Source organism: Pleurodeles waltl, chromosome 4_2 (genome assembly GCF_031143425.1).
Source record: "Pleurodeles waltl isolate 20211129_DDA chromosome 4_2, aPleWal1.hap1.20221129, whole genome shotgun sequence".
Lineage (NCBI taxonomy): Eukaryota > Metazoa > Chordata > Amphibia > Caudata > Salamandridae > Pleurodeles > Pleurodeles waltl.
In genome coordinates this window covers 53873059-53895260 of record NC_090443.1, presented here as the reverse complement: position 1 = coordinate 53895260, position 22202 = coordinate 53873059, and the positions used below count along the sequence as shown (strand labels likewise).

The window sequence follows — 22202 nt, the reverse complement described above, 5'->3', positions numbered from 1 at the left end:
TCTAGAGAATAATTATATATATATAATTAATTGTCTTATTGTTGTTTCCAAGGTCGAGGCTACTGTATAGGGTTTGAAAATAAATCTGAAAATTGCTTTATAGCTACCTAATGGCTTCAGGAAGGTCTTAGATCGTTCCATGAAAATGAGCCAATGGTTTAAAGTCCTTTTTAAACCATGTTGGTGTGGTCCTATGTTAAAGTCAAGGATCTGCAGCCCTGATTTAATCAGGTTAAATGCTCTAGTTTTGGGAAGAAAGTAAACAAAATATAATGAAGTCAGATAAATGAGTCTCTGCCAGCTAAAAATTGCAGCAATCCTGTTGATTCGATCTACTTACTTGGCTGGTAGTTCAGCAGTGACCTCATGTTAAATATGGATTTGATAATATAACCATACAATATGTTGTACTGTTGAATTAATAGATGCTGACCAGATGGAGGGGAAAGTACTGAAACATGCTTTCTGTATTGTATTCTAGGTGCTTCCTATTTCAATATTCTGTCCTGATGATGACCTGCCTGAATTAATTTCTTTGATTGGGGTCGAAACGTCAACATTGTATTAGAAAATGTGGATTGGCTTTTGAAAAATTCTGCAGGCTCACAGTACCTATGGTTATAGGTGCTTATTTGAGACCTCATGCTTTTAACCACAGTTTGGTTTTAGTTTTCATGTAAATAGCACTGCAACACATATACTAACACGTAATTCACTCACACTGCGCGGTATACAGGAGCACCTCGATTACTTTACTTTAAATTGTGGAATTTAAGTTTCTAATAAATGTGATATATTAATCACAAACTTCGTCGGTACAGAAAGTTCTTTATGTTACAACCACTGTCGTGGAGGTTTATTCATATCCTTCCCTCAGAGGGACCAAAATATTTTTCTGTTACATTATTCACTTACCCAGGTCCCAGGCTACTGGGTTGCCCCATTTTTTTCAAAATAAATTTAAAATCTGACATGCTTTGTGGGGGTAGCTTTCATTATTTGCTCAAAGATTTTATCTATGTGTGTGAATGTGGCTTATTAGTTGGAGGTGAAGTTGGTCCTCACTAAGTAGTACTGTTAAAATTCTATACCAGGCCCAGTTAGGTCTCAGTAATTTAAACCTGAGCTCAACCCTTTAATAGCTGTAGCAGAGAGGATGCACACTTCATTTAGAAGAAGTGCGCAAAGTATCAGTACTAAAAAACAGAAAACTAGAAAAATACAACACAATGAAAATCCCACCCCAATTTATATAGAGTACAATTTAATGATTAAATAGACACCGAAATGACAAAAATGACAACGATTCGATGTAGGATGGATTATAGAAGTTTTAAGTCAATATAGCTCCTAAAAGTACAAAGCAACAATCACAGTTATCTGGCTGCGAAAGACCAGGTCCAACTCAAAAGTTTAGGGTGACCTCAAGCCACTGCCGGTCAGATAAAGGGACCAGGTTTGTCCTGGTGGGAAGTTTACATTCTGACTTAGAAGATTTCCTGGAGAAAAGTCCACATCGATGGTTCGTCCACTGGTCAGATTGCAGGCTAGTTCCAAAGAAGAACTCAGCAATGGTGGCCTGTTGAAGCTCAGGCCCTCAGTGTGAGCCTTGACTTTGGCAGGATACTTGGTGATGTCGCATATGGAAGCCAAGAAAGCTCTGCATAGGGCCCCCCTCCGTAGGCCATTCACAGCCCCTAGAACCTCCACCCCAGATGGCAATTCTTTTAAAAAAGGGAGGAGGAGCACAGCTCCCCTCCCTTCACCTCTATAGGTCCCGGGGTTCCCATCCTCCGGGGCCAAAGTGTATTTTAATAGTGGAGGTGGTTATCAATGATGTGTTTTGCGATGTCATCAGTGATGTCATAAATGATATCCATGAACATGTAATGAGTGATGGAATATGTGAGGTTATAAGCCGTTTCAGGTGGGGGAGTAAGTTATAGTTAGCTCCGCTTACTATAGCTGGTGAATTTCTGTGTTTGCTTCAGTTCATAACGTGAAAGTTGTCACCGACATTTTTACATCGCTATAACGTTACTTTAACCTTGTTCTTTTTTCACTAAATTTCTAAGGTTTTTTAAAACAAAAATAGATCTTTTTAATCACACCTAACTATAATGTTACTTTATCTTTTTTTTTTCAGTGAATTTCTAGTTTTTATTTTACGTGAAGTAATATTTTATTACCATACATAAAGCCAACCCCCTGCAGCCAATCCCTTCGGCCAAATTTCCAGCAGGCAGCCAACCCCATTTACGCATGCCTTGCCTGTGCGCAGCATAAGGCTGGCCTTTGGGCATTGGTGATCAAATCTGAGGCTAAATCGAAGAAAAAAGGGGCGAGAGGGCTATGCGGACCCCTCTTCACGTCTCATTAGTCCCTGGGGACCCTATCCCCCAGGGCCCTACTATTTTAAAGGGGAGGGCAGGCATGTGGCCCTCCTTCTCCTTGAGCCTTATCAGACCCTGAAGACTCATTCCACAAGGCTGTTTTTTAAGTGAATGGGGGGGGCTCTCCAAGCTTCTTGAGTCCCTGGGGATCCCATTCCCCATGGCTGCTTTTTTATTTTAAAGGGGAGGAGCACCAAATGCCCCCTTCCTCCCCAAGCCTATGGGGACTTCAGCCAAGGGGCCTTCTCTTCTTAAAGGGCAAGGGGCCATCTGGCCATTCCTTCCCACGCCATTATAGGCCCAGAAGAGCTGATCCGCCAGGCTAAAACTTACCCCCCCTCCCTGAGCGCTAAAAAGTTCCTGCGGACCCAATCCCCCAGGGTGGTGTATTTTTTAAAGGGGAGAGGGCTGTGGCCCCGGAGACCTTATACCCTGAGGTTTGTCTTTAATATGAGTGGGTGCGCTGGTGCCCACCCAGGGCGTCCACCACTCACTCCTTAGCGGCCGACGTGAGCCCCAGTGCCCCCATTGCCCTTGCCGGCTCACTACATGCTGCAGGAGCTGGCATTTTTCCTGCCCCAACGGAGCAGTTATTTATGCTGCTCCCTCAGGCAGGAGCAATCTCTTGATCTGTTTATCTGCCCACATTTGTGCAGGCAGGGAAACAGATCAAAAGTCTTCTCTCATCAGGTGGGAGCATTTTCAAAGCTACCGCCCTCTGGGAGCATACTCAGTGTTTGCTTCCGTTTGGCGGGAGTTTTGAAAATGCTTCCACCAGGCGGGAGCAAACCCAGTGCCGGTGCAGGCACGGAAACTGCTGTGTTCCGGGGGTGGGATCCCATTTGCCATAGAAGGCTCAGTGAGTGAGACCATGCGCCTACCCTTTTTTGAAAGTTAGTGGCCCTGAGGGATGGGGTCCCCAGGGCCTTCTCAAGGATCATGGAGGGGGCCACACAGCCCCATCCCACTTTTACGTTTATTTGGCCCTGGGGGTGGGCTCACCGGGGCCTAAAATGGCTCTGGGAGAGAAGCCTTATGCCCCCTCCCCTTATTAAATACGGCCCCAGGGGTGGGCTTCATGGGGCCTACAATGGCTTCGGGAGAGGTACTGCATGCCCCCTCTCCTTGATTAATGACTCCAACCCAGGCCAGCATTTTTTTATCCCGATGGGTCCCGTGGGATCATGGCTGAAACTGCGGATTTTGTTTTGATTTTGGCCTGGGGACATGAGGGCCCCTCTGAGTCTCCCCCATGGAGAGTAGGGGGGCAGGGTATCCCTACCTTGTCTCCTTATATTTTTTTAATTTACTAATACCGGACAGAGGACTTAGTCCCCGAGTCCTGAAATGGCTATCAGCAACCTTTTTCTGATGTTGTTGGGACCCAATCAGAGCGCTGGCTTCCACAGGAGTTTGACTTCCTCTGGAGTGACTTGGCTCAAGGGGGAAAAGCTCCCTGGGCCAAACAGAGGTGGTCATTACAACCCTGGCGGACGGTGTTAAAGCAGCGGAAATACCACAAACAGTCCAGAGGACAAAAAAAGGGAATTATGACCCTGGCGGAAACCGCCAACAAAGACAGCCACTTTAACACTTCGCCCGCCACGGCGGTACAGACAAGCAGCGCAGCGGTCACCGCCAACAGACAGGCGGAAGACAATGTACCGCCCACACTATTACAACCCGCCAATCCGCCACCTTTTCCGGGGCGGATTCACCGTGGATAAAAACACGGCGGAAACAGCTTTTGCTATGGGAAAACGCTCACCTTAACATATCCCACGAGGAACGGGGAATCCATGGAGCCGGAACTCCAAATACTCCCTGCCCTTGTGTTTCTGCTCTTCTACGACCAACAGCTACGTAGGCGCCTTAGACAATGGTGAGTACTGCACCTACGACAAGGTGGAGGGGGGAGGCAAAAGTTAGGGGACACACACCAAACACCCCCACCCCCACCCTCGCATATTACAACATACACACCAATGCATTCACAAAAATCACAGTAACAACCCACAATCCCCCCGGAAGAATGAATACACAAAGCGAAAATCGGTCAAACAATGTAATGTGCCAATATACATGTCATACAAAAATATACAGATATATATTTGAAAATCAGTCAGAATTATATACAAGACGAGAAGTAGTGCAGATATGTACATAACAATGTCCATGCACCATCAGTCCAAAAATACATGGGTGAGGCCCACAAACGATACCTGACCACAATCGGAGAGAACACTGCCGGGGCATCAGATAGAAATTCTACAGGCACCTCAGGGGGAAAGGAAGGGGGGGCACCTCAGCCGGATGACTGCAAAGCCAGATCCACGACGGGGCTCCATGCCCATTGATGTATCCTGGGGAGTGCAAAGCCACAGTCTCTCAAGTCTCTACACTGGGTGGTTTGCCCACTGTGCCATCCTGGGGAGTGCAAAGCCACAGTCTCTCAAGTCTATACAGTGGGTGGTTTGCCCACTGTGCCATCCTGGGGAGTGCAAAGCCACAGTCTCTCAAGTCTATACAGTGGGTGGTTTGCCCACTCTGCCATCCTGGGGAGTACAAAGCCACAGTCTCTCAAGTTGATGCAGGTCTCTACTGGTACTGGGGGGGACTGGTGCCCAGACTGGATGAGTCTCCCCGTGAAAGGTCGTGTCCTGTCACTGTCCCAGCTGCACATGAGATAAGGATGCCTGATGTGGCGGGCCATTCATTCCTACCCGGTGCATTGCCCTGTTCAGCGGTGCTTTGCCATGGCGGTCTTTGCCCTGTTCAGCGGTGCATTGACATGGCGGTCTTTGCCCTGTTCAGCGGTGCTTTGCCACGGTGGTTCAGGACAGTTCAGCGGTGCTTTGCCATGGCGGTCTGTGCCCTGTTCAGTGGTGCATTGACATGGCGGTCTTTGCCCTGTTCAGCGGTGCTTTGCCATGGCGGTTCAGGACAGTTCAGCGGTGCTTTGCCATGGCGGTTCAGGACAGTTCAGCAGTGCTTTGCCATGGCGGTCTGTGCCCTGTTCAGCAGTGCATTGACATGGCGGTCTTTGCCCTGTTCAGCGGTGCTTTGCCATGGCGGTTCAGGACAGTTCAGCGGTGCTTTGCCATGGCGGTCTGTGCCCTGTTCAGCGGTGCAATGACATGGCGGTCTTTGCCCTGTTCAGCGGTGCTTTGCCATGGCGGTTCAGGACAGTTCAGCGGTGCTTTGCCATTGCGGTTCAGGACAGTTCAGCGGTGCTTTGCCATGGCGGTCTGTGCCCTGTTCAGCGGTGCATTGACATGGCGGTCTTTGCCCTGTTCAGAGGTGCTTTGCCATGGCGGTTCTGATAAGGACATTGGTGTGTGGCATGACGTTTCATCATTGTGGCAGCCGGAGCCCTCCAGGGCACTGACTCCGGTGGCGGCGGTGGTCTCCTGACCAGTGACGATAGTGGGGCTCTCCTGGGCTGTGACTCTGGTGGTGGTCTCCTGACCAGTGACGATACTTGGGCCCTCCTGGGCTGTGACTCTGGCGGTGGTCTCCTGACCAGTGACGATACTTGGGCCCTCCTGGGCTGTGACTCTGGCGGTGGTCTCCTGACCAGTGACGATACTTGGGCCCTCCTGGGCTGTGACTCTGGCGGTGGTCTCCTGACCAGTGACGATAGTGGGGCCCTCCTGGGCTGTGACTATGGCGGTGGTCTCCTGACCAGTGACGATAGTGGGGCCCTCCTGGGCTGTGACTCTGGCGGTGGTCTCCGGACCAGTGACGATAGTGGGGCCCTCCTGGGCTGTGACTCTGGCGGTGGTCTCCTGACCAGTGACGATAGTGGGGCCCTCCTGGGCTGTGACTATGGCGGTGGTCTCCTGACCAGTGACGATAGTGGGGCTCTCCTGGGCTGTGACTCTGGCGGTGGTCTCTGGGACAGTAACGACAGTGCTGGCGGTTGTGTCTCGACCACCGGAAATGATGGCGCACTTCTCCGCCGTGACACTCACAACAGGCTGGGCAGACTTCCTCTGGCCCTTCACCACCTTTGGTGGAGTCACAGCTGACTCTCCAATCCCCTTGGAACCCATGTCAGTTGTTTTCCCACCTGGAGTCTTAACACGGTCCCGTCGTCCACTCTCCAATTTTATTGCCTTTACAGGGGGTGGGCTGCCAGTGCCTTGGCTCCGGGTCCTACTGCCTGCCCTGGTGGCCGGTGCACTCCAAAACCCTTGAACAGGCACCACTGGTATTGGAGGCTTTTTGGCTGAGGCGCTACGACGGGACTGATGAATTGGAGGGGGTGGGGTGGGGGCAAAAAGGTCAACTGTACAGAGGGACAGTTTCTGACGAACACTGGGATGGGTAGCTGGACGGGGTCTGGGAGTGGAGGAAGAGGAGGTGGTTGTCGGAGGTGTCACTTTAGGTGTTTTGGGTGCAGGTAATGGAGGCTGTCGTGAGGTGGATGGATGTTGGGTGACTGATTGCCGGCGTTTGTGAGGGGGCGTCATAGACACACTGGGAGAGGACACAGGGGACGTGTAAATGGCAGTGGAGGTGGTGAGTGCAGGTGAGCGGGGTGTGGTGCTGGGTGTACTGGTGCGAGTCCTAGTGGCTGTAGATGTAGTGCATGCAGGTGAGAGTGTAGACGACACTGGGAGGGAGGAGGGAGAAGAGGAGGAGGGGGACATAGCGGAGGCAGTGGATGTTGTTGTGTCTGTATGTGGGTGAGGCTTGCGTGAGTGCTTGTGGTGTGTGTGGTGCCTATGTTTGCTTGAGCTACTTGTGTGTGTTGACCTGTGTGCATGCTGGTCTGTGTGCTTGGGATGGGCTGGGGTACAGGAGATTGGGTCTGGTTGGAGGAAGTTGGAGGGGGGAGGCTAGACACAGGGACAATTGCTGCCATCAGTGCTGAGGCCAAAGATTGCAGGGTTCGCTGAAGGACAGCCTGACCAGAATGAATGCCCTCCAGGAATGCATTACCATGTTGCAACTCTCGTTCTACACCCTGGATGGCATTCACAATGGTAGACTGCCCAACAGTGAGTGACCTGAGGAGGTCAATGGCCTCCTCACTGAGGGCAGCAGGGGTGACTGGGGCAGGGCCTGAGGTGCCTGGGGCGAAGGTGATGCCCACCCTCCTGGGTGAGCGGGCACGGGGCGAACGCTGAGGGGCTGCTGGGAGGGCGGTGCTGGTAGGGGAGGTGGCGGCTGTACCTGTAGAGGTGGGGGGCACAGATGGTGCCGCCACCACAAGGGAGCTCCCATCATCGAACGAGTCGGTGTCGCTGCTTGGTGATCCGGTGGCCGACGTGAAGCTCCCTTCGCCCTCCGTCCCACTGGTGCATTCAGAGTCTGTGGTGTGGCCCTCCATGGCCATGTGGGATGCAGCTCCCTCGTGCTCCGGTGCCACTGTACCTCCGCCTGTTGATGCTGATGTACAAAAGGACAGGGAGAGCAGACAAAGGGGGGGAGACAGAAGAAAGAGGGTTTTAGTGCATGCCATACCGCTACCGTTGGCGGACAAGACAAACGCAGATGCCCCCTGCATTACGCCGTGCTCCTGCCCTCTGCACATGCAATTTCTGGGATATGGCCTATATGGCAATGGTGGACATCGTTGCACATGGATGCCACAGGGGCAACTATACCTCGACTTGGCACTCTGCTGAGGTGGGGTAGAGTGCCACATGGGCTACATTACGGAGGGGCCTTGCCTAGGGACACCCACAGCCCACCTCCCCCACCCAGACACCTCCACTGCACGCAAAGTCCGCAGAATGAGGTTGTACTCACCCCTTTGTGTCTGCTGTGATGCCCGCAAGCGCCCATCCAACTCCGGGTAGGCCACCGCCAGGATACGGAACATCAGGGGGGTCATGGTGCGACGGGCACCCCTTCCACGTTGGGAGGCCATCCCCAGCTGAGCCTCCGCCGTCTTCTTGCTGCAGCGGCGAATGTCCTCCCATCTCTTACTGCAGTGGGTGCCCCGTCTCTGGTGGGCCCACAGGGTCCGGACCTCCTTGGCGATGGCACGCCAAATGTCCCTCTTCTGGTGGGCGCTGACCTACATGACATGCACAAGGAAAGAGGAACAGTCATTACCAACTGCACCGTCGTTGTGAGTGGCCCCCTCCCTACTCTGGCCATGTGGCCCATTCATTCCCATGCATTAATGTTCTATGGACTCTTCCCCATTCCCTCTTCCAACCAGCCCTCTCCACCCAGGCCTAGCCCATACAACGTGTTCCCTGTGTACTAACCTTTTGGTCTGGAGGACCGTAGAGTAGCGTGTACTGGGGGAGGACCCCGTCTACCAGTTTCTCCAACTCCTGTGCAGTGAAGGCAGGGGCCCTTTCCCCAGACGCAGCAGCCATCGTCGCTTTCAGACCGAGGTCACAGCAGCACTTGCAGTGTAGGTCCTCTCCTGTCGAAGGTCAGGTATCTAGTGATTGTACAGATAGAAAATGGCGGTGACGTCCGCGTCAGTGACGTCCGCGGCGGTGCGCATCATCACCGCCGGCGCACCTGTTCATTGGCTCCTGGGACCCATAGGGTCCAATGTTATCCAATGCAGCATTGCGCCACGGTTTACGACTACCGCGACGTTGTGTAACGCCAGCGCAGTTACCCCACAATCCCATTGTCCCAGTTTAGAGGTCAGGCAGCCGCCATTTCAGGGGCCCACATGGCTTCATTTCATAGTGCGTCACACATAGCTAGGCCTACACTCAACACACATACAGGAAGGGTTATGTGAGTGGTGTAGTCTTGTGTGTGACTGTGGGTACATACCTGGAGGACTAATGACTGGTTCTTCGCTGTTGTCCTTCGTAGGCACCGTCTGCTGGGACATATGAGAAGATGGCGGAATCCTCCGGTGTACCGACCGCTGTTGGACCTGTTGACAATGGAAGAGCGACATGTCATCGTAACCTACCGGTTTGACCGTGCCACAATCCAGGAACTATGTACCCAGTTGGAGCCAGACCTGATGTCACCAATCTGCCATCCAACTGGAATCCCCCCTGACGTGCAGGTGCTGTCAGTGCTCCATTTCCATGCAAGTGGGTCTTTTCAGACAACAGTGGCCATGGCATCAGGGATGTCCCAGCCTATGTTTTCCAACGTCTTGTCCAGAGTGTTGGCTGCCCTGCTGAAACACGTAAGGAGATACATCATTTTCCCTGAGGTGTAGGATTTGCCTACAGTGAAAGGTGACTTCTATGCCCTTGGACATATGCCCAACGTCATAGGTGCTATTGAGGGGACCCATGTAGCTCTGGTCCCCCCCCCACAGGAGTGAACAGGTGTACAGGAACAGGAAGAGTTATCATTCCATGAATGTACAGATGGTATGTTTGGCAGACCAGTACATCTCGCAGGTAAATGCTATGTTCCCTGGCTCAGTGCATGACGCCTACATCCTGCGGAATAGCAGCATCCCTGATATGATGGGTCACCTCCAGAGGCACCGTGTATGGCTTTTGGGGGACTCTGGTTACCCCAACCTTTCGTGGCTATTGACCCCAGTGAGGAATCCCAGGACCAGGGCAGAGGAACGGTACAATGAGGCCCCTGGGCGGACTAGGAGGGTGATCAAACGCACCTTCGGCCTCCTGAAGGCCAGGTTCAGGTGCCTCCATATGACAGGTGGATCCCTATTCTACTCACCGAAGAAGGTGTGCGACATCATCATCGCCTGCTCCATGCTCCATAATTTGGCATTGCGACGCCAGGTGCCTTTTCTGCAGGAGGATGATCCAGATGATGGTGTTGTAGCAGCTGTGGAAACTGTGGAGCCTGTGGACAGTGATGAGGATGAAGCTGATGAAGAAGACAATGACAATAGGGAGTCAGTCATACAGCAATATTTCCAGTGAGACACAGGTGAGAACATTTTCATTTTTAGCATTAAATTAACTTTCACACGTCTACCTCTATTCTGTTTTTCGATTTAAGTCAACATTTGGTAACTGAGTTGTACCCTTCCATTACGGTTTCACAGGTGTGGTTACCTACGTGTCAACTGCTTGCATCCTTTAAGGGCTTGTGATGTGTGACATAGGTATGTTAGCTTTAGAATGGTACACCCATTATGACACTGTCATTGATAATACATTTTTACTAAATCACAGACTGACTCCAGATTGTTTTGTGTTTCAAGGGTGTTTATTGAAGTGCTCAGAAATGGGAGGGGGTTGAAAAATGAGGATAGGTGATGGTGGAGGAATGTCCATGGCAGAGTCCAGTCTATTAGTCTCACAGGTGCACTGCCCATCTGGGCATAGGAAGAGGAGCTGGGGCAGTTAAAGTATGGACAGGGTAAGAAAGTGGGACAGTGGGAGGACAATCAGGGTGGTGTCATTTCCTGGCGGGGGTCTTGCCAACTTGCTCTGTCTTGTTCCTGGATCTCAGGGACCGCTTGCGTGGTGGTTGTCCGTCTGCAGGGGGTGGGGTGCTGGTGTGTTGGTCCTGTGGCGGGGCGTCCTGTCCACTAGCGCCGGCGGAGGTGGTGGGCATTTCATCATCCTGGCTAGTGTCAGGGGCCCCTTGGAGTGCCACGGTGTCCCTCAAGGTCTGCTGTATGTCCTTCAGCACCCCTACGATGGTGCCCAGGGCGGAGCTGATGGTCCTGAGCTCCTCCCTGAACCCCAAATACAGTTCGTCCTGCAGGCGCAGGGTCTCTTGCAACTTGTCCAGAACCGTCGCCATCATCTCCTGGGAGTGGTGGTATGCTCCCATGATGGAGGAGAGTGCCTCGTGGAGGGTGGGTTCCCTTGGCCTGTCCGCCCCCTGTCGCACAGCAGCCCTCCCAGTTCCCCTGTGTTCCTGTGCCTCCGTCCCCTGGACTGTGTGCCCACTACCACTGCCCCCAGGTCCCTGTTGTTGTTGGGGTGGTGGGTTAGCCTGGGTGCCCTGTAGTGGTGGACACACCGCTGATTGACCTGTCCTGGGTAGGGAGGTTTGGGCCCACTGGGTGGGTGCTGTGCTGCTGTTACCAGAGGGTGGAAGGTCGGTGTTGGGCTGTGTCTGTGCAAGGGGAACCGACTGTCCGGAGGCCAACGATGGTCCGGGCTGGTCATCAGGATTCAGTAAGGCAGAGCTGCTCTCGTCACTGTGGGCCTCTTCTGGGGGTGGAGTGGTGTTGTCTGGACCCTCTGGTGTGGTGATGGTCCTTCGGGTTCCTGCAGGGGCATAAGAGCATGATTATTGCATGTGTGTGTGTAATGGTGTGCAATGGGTGGGTGTTTGTGTACCCCAGTGCATGCATTCCTGTGTGTGAGTTTGTGTGGAGATGGTTGGGGGGGTGTACTGGGTATGTGCAGTGGGCATGCTTTAGTGAGGGGTGTCCATGCTTAGTTGTGTCATGCAGGGCTTGGTGTTGGGATGGGTGGTTTGTGTCATCAGTACATTAGTGCGAAGTTGTAGTGATAGGGGAGGGGGTGAGGGAGGGTGTGTGTGAAAGCATGCAGGTAGGGTGGGGGATATGATAGTTAAGATTTGACTTACCAGTGTCCCATCCTCCACCGACTCCTGCGAGGCCCTCAGGATGCAAGATGGTCAAGACTTGCTCCTCCCATGTTGTTAGTTGTGGGGGAGGAGGTGGGGGTCCGCCGCCAGTCTGCTGTACCGCGATGTTGTGCCTGGAGACCGTTGAACGCACCTTCCCCCATTAGGTCGTTCCACCTCTTCCTGATGTCCTCCCTATTTCTTGGGTGCTGTCCCAAATAGCTGTGGCTCTACCCGGACGATTTCCTCCACCATGACCCTGAGCTCCTCCTTGGAGAAGCGGGGTGTCTTTGGCGTGCCATGGGGTGCTGTGGTTGATGTGTGGGGTGGTGCATGTGGTGATGAGTGTGGTGAGTGTAGTGGTGTGTGGTGTTTTGTGCGTGGATGTTGTGTGGGTGATGGTGTTGTGTGCCTCTGCGTAGTGGGGTTGTCTATTCTGTGCTCTCTCTCTGTCGCCTTTGTGTCTAATTTTTGGTCGTAGGGGTTTGTGGGTGATGTGGGTGTGTGTTTTATATTGTGTTTGGTGTGTGGGAGTGTTGTTTGTATGTGTATCAGGTGTGTGTATTTTGAATTGTCCAATGTGGAGGTGTTTTGGAGATGTGTGTGTATTTTGAGCGCGGCGGTGTGTACCGCCAATGGAATACCGCGGTTTAAAGACCACCGCGTGGATTTTTGGGTCGTAATAGCATGGGCGTGTTTCTGTTGGCATGGAGGTGGAGGATTTGTTTCCGACAGTTTATCACTGAACTTTGGTGTAGCGGTGTTGTGTGGGTGTCTGAATTTCAGAGGATTCCAAGATGTGTGTCATAATAGCTGTGGCGGAATGCCGCCGCTGCGGTGTATTGGCGGTCTTCTGCACGGCGGTAAGCGCCTTTTACCGCCAATGTTGTAATGACCCCCAGAGTGCTTTATTTTTTAATCAACACTCCAGCAAGAGTCTCTTGAGCCTCTTGGGGACTCAACCATCTAGCTATACAAATATTTATGACCCTTAATTTCTAAAAAAATGCTTAATGGATTCACACCAAGTTACAAAAGCACAGTCTGCGGACCAAGATCTAGCTTGTGTAATTACTTTCAGCAGTTCTTGTTGGAGCCCTTCTTAAAGAAGACTATGTAAAATGCATGGAGATATTACGTTTTGACCCCCCTTTTTTTCTCAGGCCCGCTTGACGGATCACCCTGAAGATAACCATACACAAACTAAGCAAAAAGAGCACTTTTTTGGAATGTTTTGTGGAGATTCATCAAATGGTGCCAAAGTTATCAGCAATACAAAAACACATTTCCTATGGAAAATATTTTCTGTAGGATTGCACTGATTGGCTTTTTATGGGTTTGTTGACATCTTGGTTCTACAACACAGAAATACTTTTGTGCTAGTGGTGCTTGCATTTTTCAGCTTTTTAAGTAGGGTTGCAAGAATAGGTCTGTCCTATTTCAATTAATTGGTGTTAAATAGTGTATAAAAGATTTAAAATTGTTGTGCAAAATGTTCCTTTTTAAAACACTACTGGAAATATTAGATGTTATGTTTTATTGATTTTGTATAGCGCACTAATCACCCAAAAGGGTATCCAGGCACTTGGACAGGTGTGTACGTCTGTGGTCCCCAAAGTGCTTATACTAAGAGCCAGGTGTTTAGCTTCTTGCGAATCTCAAGAATTGAGGAGGCTCTGATGTATTGAAGGAGGTGGTTCCATGTCTTGAGTGCCATGTAGGAGAATGAGCGACCTCCAGTTTTGCTTATGCAGATGTGAGGATTGTGTGCGAGTGAGGCAGAGCATAGTTGTCTGGTGGATTGGTGAAAGTGTATGCGCCTGTTCAGGTATTCTGGTCCTGTGTTGTGTAGAGCTTTGTATGTGTGCGTGTGAAGTTTGAATTGGCTTCCATTGTGAATGCGGAGCCAGTGAAATTTTCTGAGGTGCTGTGTGATGTGGGTGCAGAGTGGGAGGTTGACTCTCTTGCAACAGTGTTGTGGATAGCCTGGAGTCTTTGTAGGAGTTATTTGGAGATTCCGGCACAGAGAGTGTTGCAGTAGTCCAGCCTGCTGGTGATGAATGCTTGTGTGACTGTCTGTCTGGTGTTCTTAGGCAAACCTTTGAAGATTTTTTGCAGCATGCGTAGGATGTGGGAGCAGGAGGTGCACACTGTGTTGATTTGAGTCATAATGTTGAGCTTGTCGTCCAGGATGATCCCTAGATTTCTTGCGTGGTCTGTGGTTGTAGGTGTTAGTCTTACCTCCGACACACACCAGGTGGAGTTCCATGGGGGGGGGTCTTGTTGCTGAAGAGTAGTACTTCCATCTTGTAGGAGTTGAGCTGCAGGCAGGTGGGTCGCATTCAGTCTGCTACCATGGTCATGCAGTTGGTGAAGTTAGTTATGGAGGTGGTTGTTTTGTCTGTCAGGAAGAGGGTGACGGACAATGGAAAATAGCATAAAATGGACGTATATGGTTCTATCATCGAACATCTCATAAGTTACTGGCAAAAAATATAAATTCTGCAAATTAACCACTTCTGATACAAATCTGCTTATGTTACCTGGCCAGTACCATGGACACAGTCAAATACCTCTGACAAACAAAATCTGATCATGCAATTGGAAACAACACTTATTGTCTCTCAGTTGTGGCATTGTCTATTCAGCCGAATCCTGCACTGAAGATCCATCTGTTACTTGATAACTGTGAACATCACTCACCTTTACCAATACACCTCGGTGCTGCACCATAGTACATATTATTACTATACTGTTACACATGACCAGCCTTTCCAATGTTCCTTACTCCTTATTTGTATCACCTGTTATTACTCAAGTGCTGGGTCTGAAGAACTGTTGCCATGCTCTCTTTTTGCCATTATAGAGGGTAATGCTATTAGTAAACATTATTTTGTTCTCTCTTACAGGACAAACTATTCACAATTAAGAAAGTTAATGTTAGCATCCGACATGATTATACAACAGCACTGATTTAGAGAATAGCTAATATTGTGCATATTCCTCCTAAACCCAATGCACAATACACATCCTCTCAATCAGTGCAGTCTAGACAAATGCACTACATAGCCTTTATGACAGTCACCCAGCACACTTCAATAGCCCATAATCTGGGATATTGTTTTCATTTACAGCCCTCACCACTCAACAATATCAACAAACACCTACTGGACACACCTAAAAATATTCTTCCCATTACAGCACACAATCAACAAAACCTTACTCAATCATGTGCAAAGCAGGGCACCTAAGCCACACAATTGGCAAAGCTCTAGCCAATTAACTGCACTGTCACACATAACACCAATGTAACCCTACAACCATTCCAATAAAAACAGCATAAAGATACCACACAGGCAGACACACATCACTTCATCATAATTGCCTCCCTGGATTTTGATTGAGATGCACACATTAAAAACACATCCAAGCAGCCAAGATTGATCATCCGGTTCAAATAAAACATGGAAAAAGATTTTTTTAACACACCCATTCATACATGTAAGACACTAAGGGCCAGATGTAGCAAAGGTTTTTACCCATTCTGCGTCTATGGGAAAAAGTGTTCGTACATATGGCCCTAAAACCATTTCCCAAGATACCTGCAAATTAATCTACACAAATCACTTCTAAAGTAAACATTAAACACACTCTCAAAAATACAGACAAATATGCACATTGCATTGAAACAAAACTTTGTAAACGCTAAAATAATTAGGGCAACAAAAGTTGAAATTGGTTGGGATAATCTCAAACAGAGCGACAAGGTTTAAAAATTGCAATACAATGTATATTTGATGCCTACTAAGAAACTGACACATGCCATTAAAATAGTCTCTTATTGAGAGGTAAAAAGCAACAATAATGTGATAACAGGGGTAAAGATTTCAAAGCACAGTTCAGATGCAGCATGGTTTAAAAATGATCTAAGAGAATTTCCCTACTTAGTCATCATTCTTCCTGATGCCAATGTTTAATCTAAACATCCTGTAAATTAATTAATTACATGAAGTCTTTGAACAAATCATAAAAGTTACCCACACAAAACATTCTGCTGACATTAAGGCTTTCACATCAAACCTGATAAAAAAGAACAGACATGACACTAAAGTGATTTTTATTGTAAGAAATTGAGCTGTTAGTTGACCGAGGTGTGATCCCTGGTCGGATTGCAAACACATTTCTTGTCGGGGTAAGGCACAAGCAGACTCCAGATTAACCTGTGCTCACGATCTTGTAGCTTGACACAAAGCAGTCAGGCTTAACGTGAAGGCAATGTGTTAAGTATGTGTGCAACACTTCAAACAGTAAACAGTGAAAACACCAAACAAAAAATAGAAGTGTAAGTAGAACTTGGGATATGAATTAAAAAATAATAATAGTAGAATAGCACTTAGAGACAAAAAGTGCCAACCGGGGATATCTGGTCGCGCCGGACCAGGACAAAGTCAAAAGTTCAGGCTGACTGCGATGGAGCGCGGGCTAGCTACAGGGACCCAGTTAGAGCCACTGAACAAAAGTGCCTTAAATCCTAATTGTCAAGCTTTGCATGGATCCGAGGCGAAGATGCGTCACGCAGCCGATATGATGCGTGGGTCTGAGATGCGGCAAGGCTGGAGTGCCAGGTTCTGTTGCACCAACGTCAAGGATCGATGGGGCTTGCTATGCGAAGGCTAGTGTCAGGTTGCATTGTGCAGCCGAGACGATGCGTTGGTTCCAATGAGTGGTGAAACTGCAATGTGGAGCTCTGGCATCGCTGAGGCTGCTGTCGATGAGGGATGTGAAACACAGCTCCAGAGAAGTGTGGCAAAGTGGAGGTTTTGAAGGTGATGCGTTGAACCCAGGATACGGCGGTGAGTCCAGTCCATGCAGCAGCGGCGATGCGTCATTTCTGCTCGAGGATGCACTGATCTGAACAAGGAGATGCATCGGTTCGGCTCAGAGATGCACTGCACTTCAGGGGCAATGCATTGGTTCGGCTCAGGGATGCGCTGCTCAGCTGGGTCAATGCACCAGTTCTGCTGGTAAGCATCTTAGGCTCACTTCCAAGAGTCCAGGACAGGGATGGCACCACTTGGCAGGGTAGACTCACAGATGGCAGAGACCTGGGGCAGAAGCAGGGTGGTTGGAAGTCTTTTGTGTTCTGAGACTCCAGCTCAAGAGGCCAGCCAACTAGCCCTAGGAGTCACTCTGGGTTCTGGGTTGGAGAGATGCAGGTCTAGTCCTTCTCACACCCAGGCAGGAGGGCAGCAAACAGCAGGTCAGCACAGCAAAGCATTACTCTAGCAAAACAGCAGTCCAGCACAGTGGTAGTCCCTCTGCAGCACAGCAGTCCTTCTTCCTGGCAGAGTATTCACAGGACCAGTAGTGTACTGAAGGGGTGGTGTCTGAGGTCCAGTATTTATACCTTCGTGCCCTGACTCTGGAAGGTGGGAGAAACTTCTAGACAGTGGCTTTGAGTGGAAGGAATTCCCTGCCTCCCTTACCCTGGCTCCAAGCTGGCTGGAGTGACAATACAGGGTTGTTAAGCCCTTTGTGTGTGGACAAGGCACAACCTATTCAAGTGTGAGTGATGCTGTGTATAGCTCCATCCTGCCCTGGATGACCCATTAAGTCACATCTTAGCTCCCATTGTGTGTGGCTATCTGGGAATAATACATAAAGCCCAACTGCCAACTAGACCCAGATATGTGACCAAATACAGGCTACGGCACCAAATGGCTAAGGCAAGAAAATGCCAACTTTCTAAAAGCGGTATTTTCAGAATTGCAATTTAATTTAAAATCCAAGTTAACCATAAGTTTGGATTTTACATTGAAACTCCAGAGACACTGAACATAAAGAGGTCATCTCTTCCAATTTGCAAGTTACACTTATAACATGCAGTAAGGCAACACCAATGTTAAGTTATGGGAGAAATACGCATTGCAGTGGTGAAAAACAAATTTACACATTTTTCACCAGCAGGACACGTAAAACTGAAAAGCACGTGTCCTACTTTTTAAATACATTTCACCCTGTCCTCTGGGCTGTCCAGGGCCTGCCACAGGCGTAACTTATATGTATTAAAAAGGAAGATTTGGGCCTGGCAAAAGGTTTATTTTGCCAGGTCGAAGTGGCAGTTCAGTAACTGCACACAGGTTCTGTAGTGGCAGGCCTGAGACATGTTTAAAGGGCCTCTTACATGGGAGACATAGTAAGTGCTGTAGGCCCACTAGCAGCATGCATTTACTTTACAGGCCCTGGACACATGTAGTCCACTTTACTAAGGACTTATAAGTAAATTAAGTATGCCAAGTGGGTATGTGCCAGTGTTACCATGTTATAGGGAAAGAGCACAAGCACTTTAGCACTGGTTGACAGTGATAAAATGCACGGAGTCCTAAAGCTAACAAAAACTAATTTAGCATAAAGGGGATGCAAAATGCAAAAGAATTGAGATGCCCCCTCAGAGAGGGCCATTTTCAACAGTTATGCTCACAATTATTAATATTGAAGCTACTATTAGATCCTATGTTATATGTCTTCAACTTTCCATCTGTTCATGCTTTGCTCTTCCTGTATTTGAACGAAATTGAAGTCCTTTGGGGAGATTTATTTAGTGAGCAGGCCAGGAAGCCCAGCTGTGACTGAAATCTACAAACTCCCAGGAAATAATAAATACACCTCTCTCACTGCTAATCACAACATCAGGACCTCTGTTACATATAGAACTGAAACCAGATGAGGTTTATCAGAGCCCTTGCTCAATGTGTTAATTTATGATCCATGCCCTGCAACATCCTTCCCTTCCTAAAACCCATCAGAGCTTTCACCAGTGGCCAGTGGAAAAAAATAACTGTTGCCCATGATTTCCTGGATATACACATACACAATTGCATTTTCTCTCTTTTGTTATCAACCAGCACATGCAGAAGAAAAAATCTTTTACAGTGGATAGACCATTTGAATTTAGCCCACTCTCTTTAACTCGCTATTGCCAAGCAATCAGTGTGAAGGGGTGTTTCAGAACACTGAAAGTGTATTGCGAAGACTGAGGACTAAGGAGTGATAATGATGGAAGAGGGATAGATATCAGATGATGGATAAAAGATGTGATGTTGGGGTGAGAAGTGAGGAATGGTGGATGAATGATAATGGATGATGAATTTGAATTAGAAATGAGAAGTGAGGGATGAGGAGTGATGGATGAGGGATGAGAAGTAGCGCTACAAAACGAGGGCTGAGAGATGATAGAGAAAAGGTGAAGGATGAGGGAAGAGGAGTGTGAATGAGCTGTGAGGGATGAGGAGTGAGGGATGATGGGTGAGAAATGAGAAAGAAGGAGGAGAAATTATGAGAAGTGATAGACAAGAGTCGAAAAATAGATATAAAAATGATATGTGATGGATGAGTGATGAGTGATGAATGATGACGTATAAGAAGCAGCAACGAAAAGTGAAGAATGATAGATGAGGGCTGATGAATGAGCTGGGAAGTAGTGTTGAGAAGTGATGAATGAGGGAGGAGAACTAGGTATGAAGAATGAGAGATGTGGATTGATGGATGAGGAATAAGAAGTAGGGATGAAAAGTGAGAAATTAGTAATGTGCAGTGAGGGATGGTGGATGAAGGATGATGGAAGAGGGTTGAGAAGTAGGTATAATGAGTGAACGATGAGGGATGAGGATGTCATAGGTGGATGCTGTAGTCCTGCAATGTGATTCAGGATTATTTACAATGATGCAGATGCTTTGGGGGTGTTGATACCTACCTTGTAGAGATGCACTGTTCTCTGAAGATGGGGTCTTCATTTCATTTCCGAATGGCAACAGGGTTGTAACAGTTCTTATGTCGATGAGAGTGTTGTTCCAAATCCTAAGAGCATAGATGGAGTGGAGAAGGTCTGTTTTCTAACTCTCTCTTTTTTGCAGTTTTTTTGTTTCAAGATCTCAGTCAAGTGGTTCTTGTTTGTCCCTAAGGTTTGATTATCTTCTGTCATCCCCCCAGGAGTCCACCATCATTTCTTCTCGATAGAATTAAACAAAAAAGTGACATGTGGGATGCTTGAATTAATCTCAGGCACTGGGAATGATTTGGGCTGCATCCCAATCCATCATTTTTTGCTCACAGTGCCACCTCAGATTAGACCAATCTATGTACTGATCAGCCTTGATCCTGCTCCAATAGGAACAGTTTAGCCTGAACTGCTAACCCAGGTCCTCTCTGAACCAGAGCAGAAGTAACCCAAATCAGGTTTCACCCCAGTTGGGGCTCCTTAGTCAGTTGAAGGTTGGTTACCATGGCAAAGTGAGCACAGAACCCATGTCTGGGCACACCTGTTGTACTTAGGGCATTACATTGAAGTAAACAGAACAACAGGTCTTATGCGATGGGATTGGCTACGTGCCGAGCTCAAAATGTACCTGATCCTAGTCATATGTTTCTTGCAGTCAGTGCTGCTGAGCTTTTTCCAGGGTTCAGTGCTAAAGTATCTGGTCTGGAGGCAATTAAGACACTTAAGTGTCCCCTGGTGACAGTCCAGGACCATTCACAAGGAGCACCAGCTTCAACAATCTCAGTTCCAACCGATCCTGTGCATTACATGTCTTCCTGGTCGCTATACAGAGGTAGCATCACATGGTCCATTGAGATAGGGACTGCAGTGACTTGTTCAGCAGGGCTTGCAGGGTCTAAAGGGCATCCAGACGTGGAACCTCCATCTTCAGCTGTAATCCTTGTGTCTTTGCTGAGGACACCATTTAGTCAGCTCATGTGTCTGCATGCAGTAGAAAAAAGCAACAATGTAAGCTAAAGGTGTTATAAAATTAAGTAAAAGAAACACAACTCTCTTTGGATTTGACTTTGACAAAACCGAGCAGGACGACAAGGGTCAATCAATTTTCTGACTGTGTCAAAAGATTTTAATACCTGGGCTTTTTTAACTTCTTGTAATGAGATAAAATTTAAGGAATCGGAGCCCAGATTTGCGAACAAGTCATGCAACATAACGCATCAAGATACCTTGCTGGCTTCGTTGCGCGACAGTGAGAGCACAGGAATGTGCCATATCTACTAGGATATGGCACATTCCTGCTCAATCCCTGAGCTGGCACACTGAGTGCAGCCTAGCACCAGCACAGGTGCCCTTGCACCATGGTGCAAGGGTGCCTGTGTTACATGAGTAGGAAAACCCACATTCCTCCCATGGAACGCCTTCCCATGGCAGAGTAACACAACACAGCAATTTACGCCGCCATGTGCTACTCCAGATTTACAGTGCCACGCAGAGCCATGCAAGGTGGCTTAACCTGGCTTAGTAAATCAAATTTATGGGCTTGCGTCGCCTTGCGTGACACAAGGGCAATGTAAGGTCTTTATAAATCAGCCCCCAGGTAGATTATTTTAAAGAAAAGGAGATCTGTGTTTACTTCAGATTTTCTCATACCTGCAGTATCAATTTATTCTCTCAGATTCAGCCGTACATCATGTTTGCCAAAAGGCCAGGTGCTTACCTATTCCTAGTGCCTGCTTCCGTATAATTATTTGTACGCATATTGAGACTGAGAAAGTACCCACGATGCATGATTCAGTACCTGAGGCCACAAAAGAGGCCAGTGTCATGGCCACAATACCACGGAGTCAGAGTGAGTGACAAGGCTCTCCATGCAGTCAAAGTCCCTCCCACTGAAGAGCCCGATCCTCTTCAGGCCCTGTTCAGTCAGGTTGCTTTGTGGCCACGCGTAGGCCGATTTTTCTCGTGAAAGTGTAACTAAATGTGTGTGTAAATTGCTCTCCACAGGAGGAAGTCTGTTACCCACGCACCTTTCTGAGCGTTGTACTTAGATGCATGAAATGCTTGAGACTGGGATGCGCTGGGATCGGCGGGTGGCCTGGGGCTGGTGCAACAGAACGGATTTATTAATCTAAACGACCTTTTCTCCCTTTGATCACTGCAGCGAATGTCCATTTCCAGCACACTGCCGAGCTCATCAACCACTTGATCCTGGCCGATGCCAATGTCACGTCCAAGGTACAGTACCAAGACTCCTTTCATTACCCAGGGGTGAACATTTTAGCATAGCTTCCATTCTCTCAGATTAAGAGCCCATTTGGCTAAATGTTTTTAGTTCTCATTTAACAGCGCACATGCGCTGTTGCTGCATTGGGTGTTGTTTACAGTAAAGGGCCTAGACCAGAGGTCTTTAAACTGGGGGGCCTCAAGTGACCCCAGGGGGGGCCCCAGACTCTGGCCAAAATAAATATTATACAGATAACAGGCCTTTGTTTTAATCAGAAGCATGTTATTGCAGTTTTAAAAAGGTAACAGTACTTAACTTCAATGTTTAAATA

At 48.5% G+C, this 22202-nt stretch overlaps 1 protein-coding gene across 1 annotated transcript in view; it reads left to right on the top strand.

The window, feature by feature from the left end:
- Positions 1 to 22202, top strand: part of LOC138292187 (inactive dipeptidyl peptidase 10-like) — a 392581-nt gene that overhangs the window by 309049 nt on the left and 61330 nt on the right. The window contains exon 24 of the mRNA XM_069230625.1: positions 21809 to 21882. Coding sequence (XP_069086726.1) covers positions 21809 to 21882 — 74 coding nt within the window. The remainder of the gene's footprint in view (positions 1 to 21808; positions 21883 to 22202) is intronic.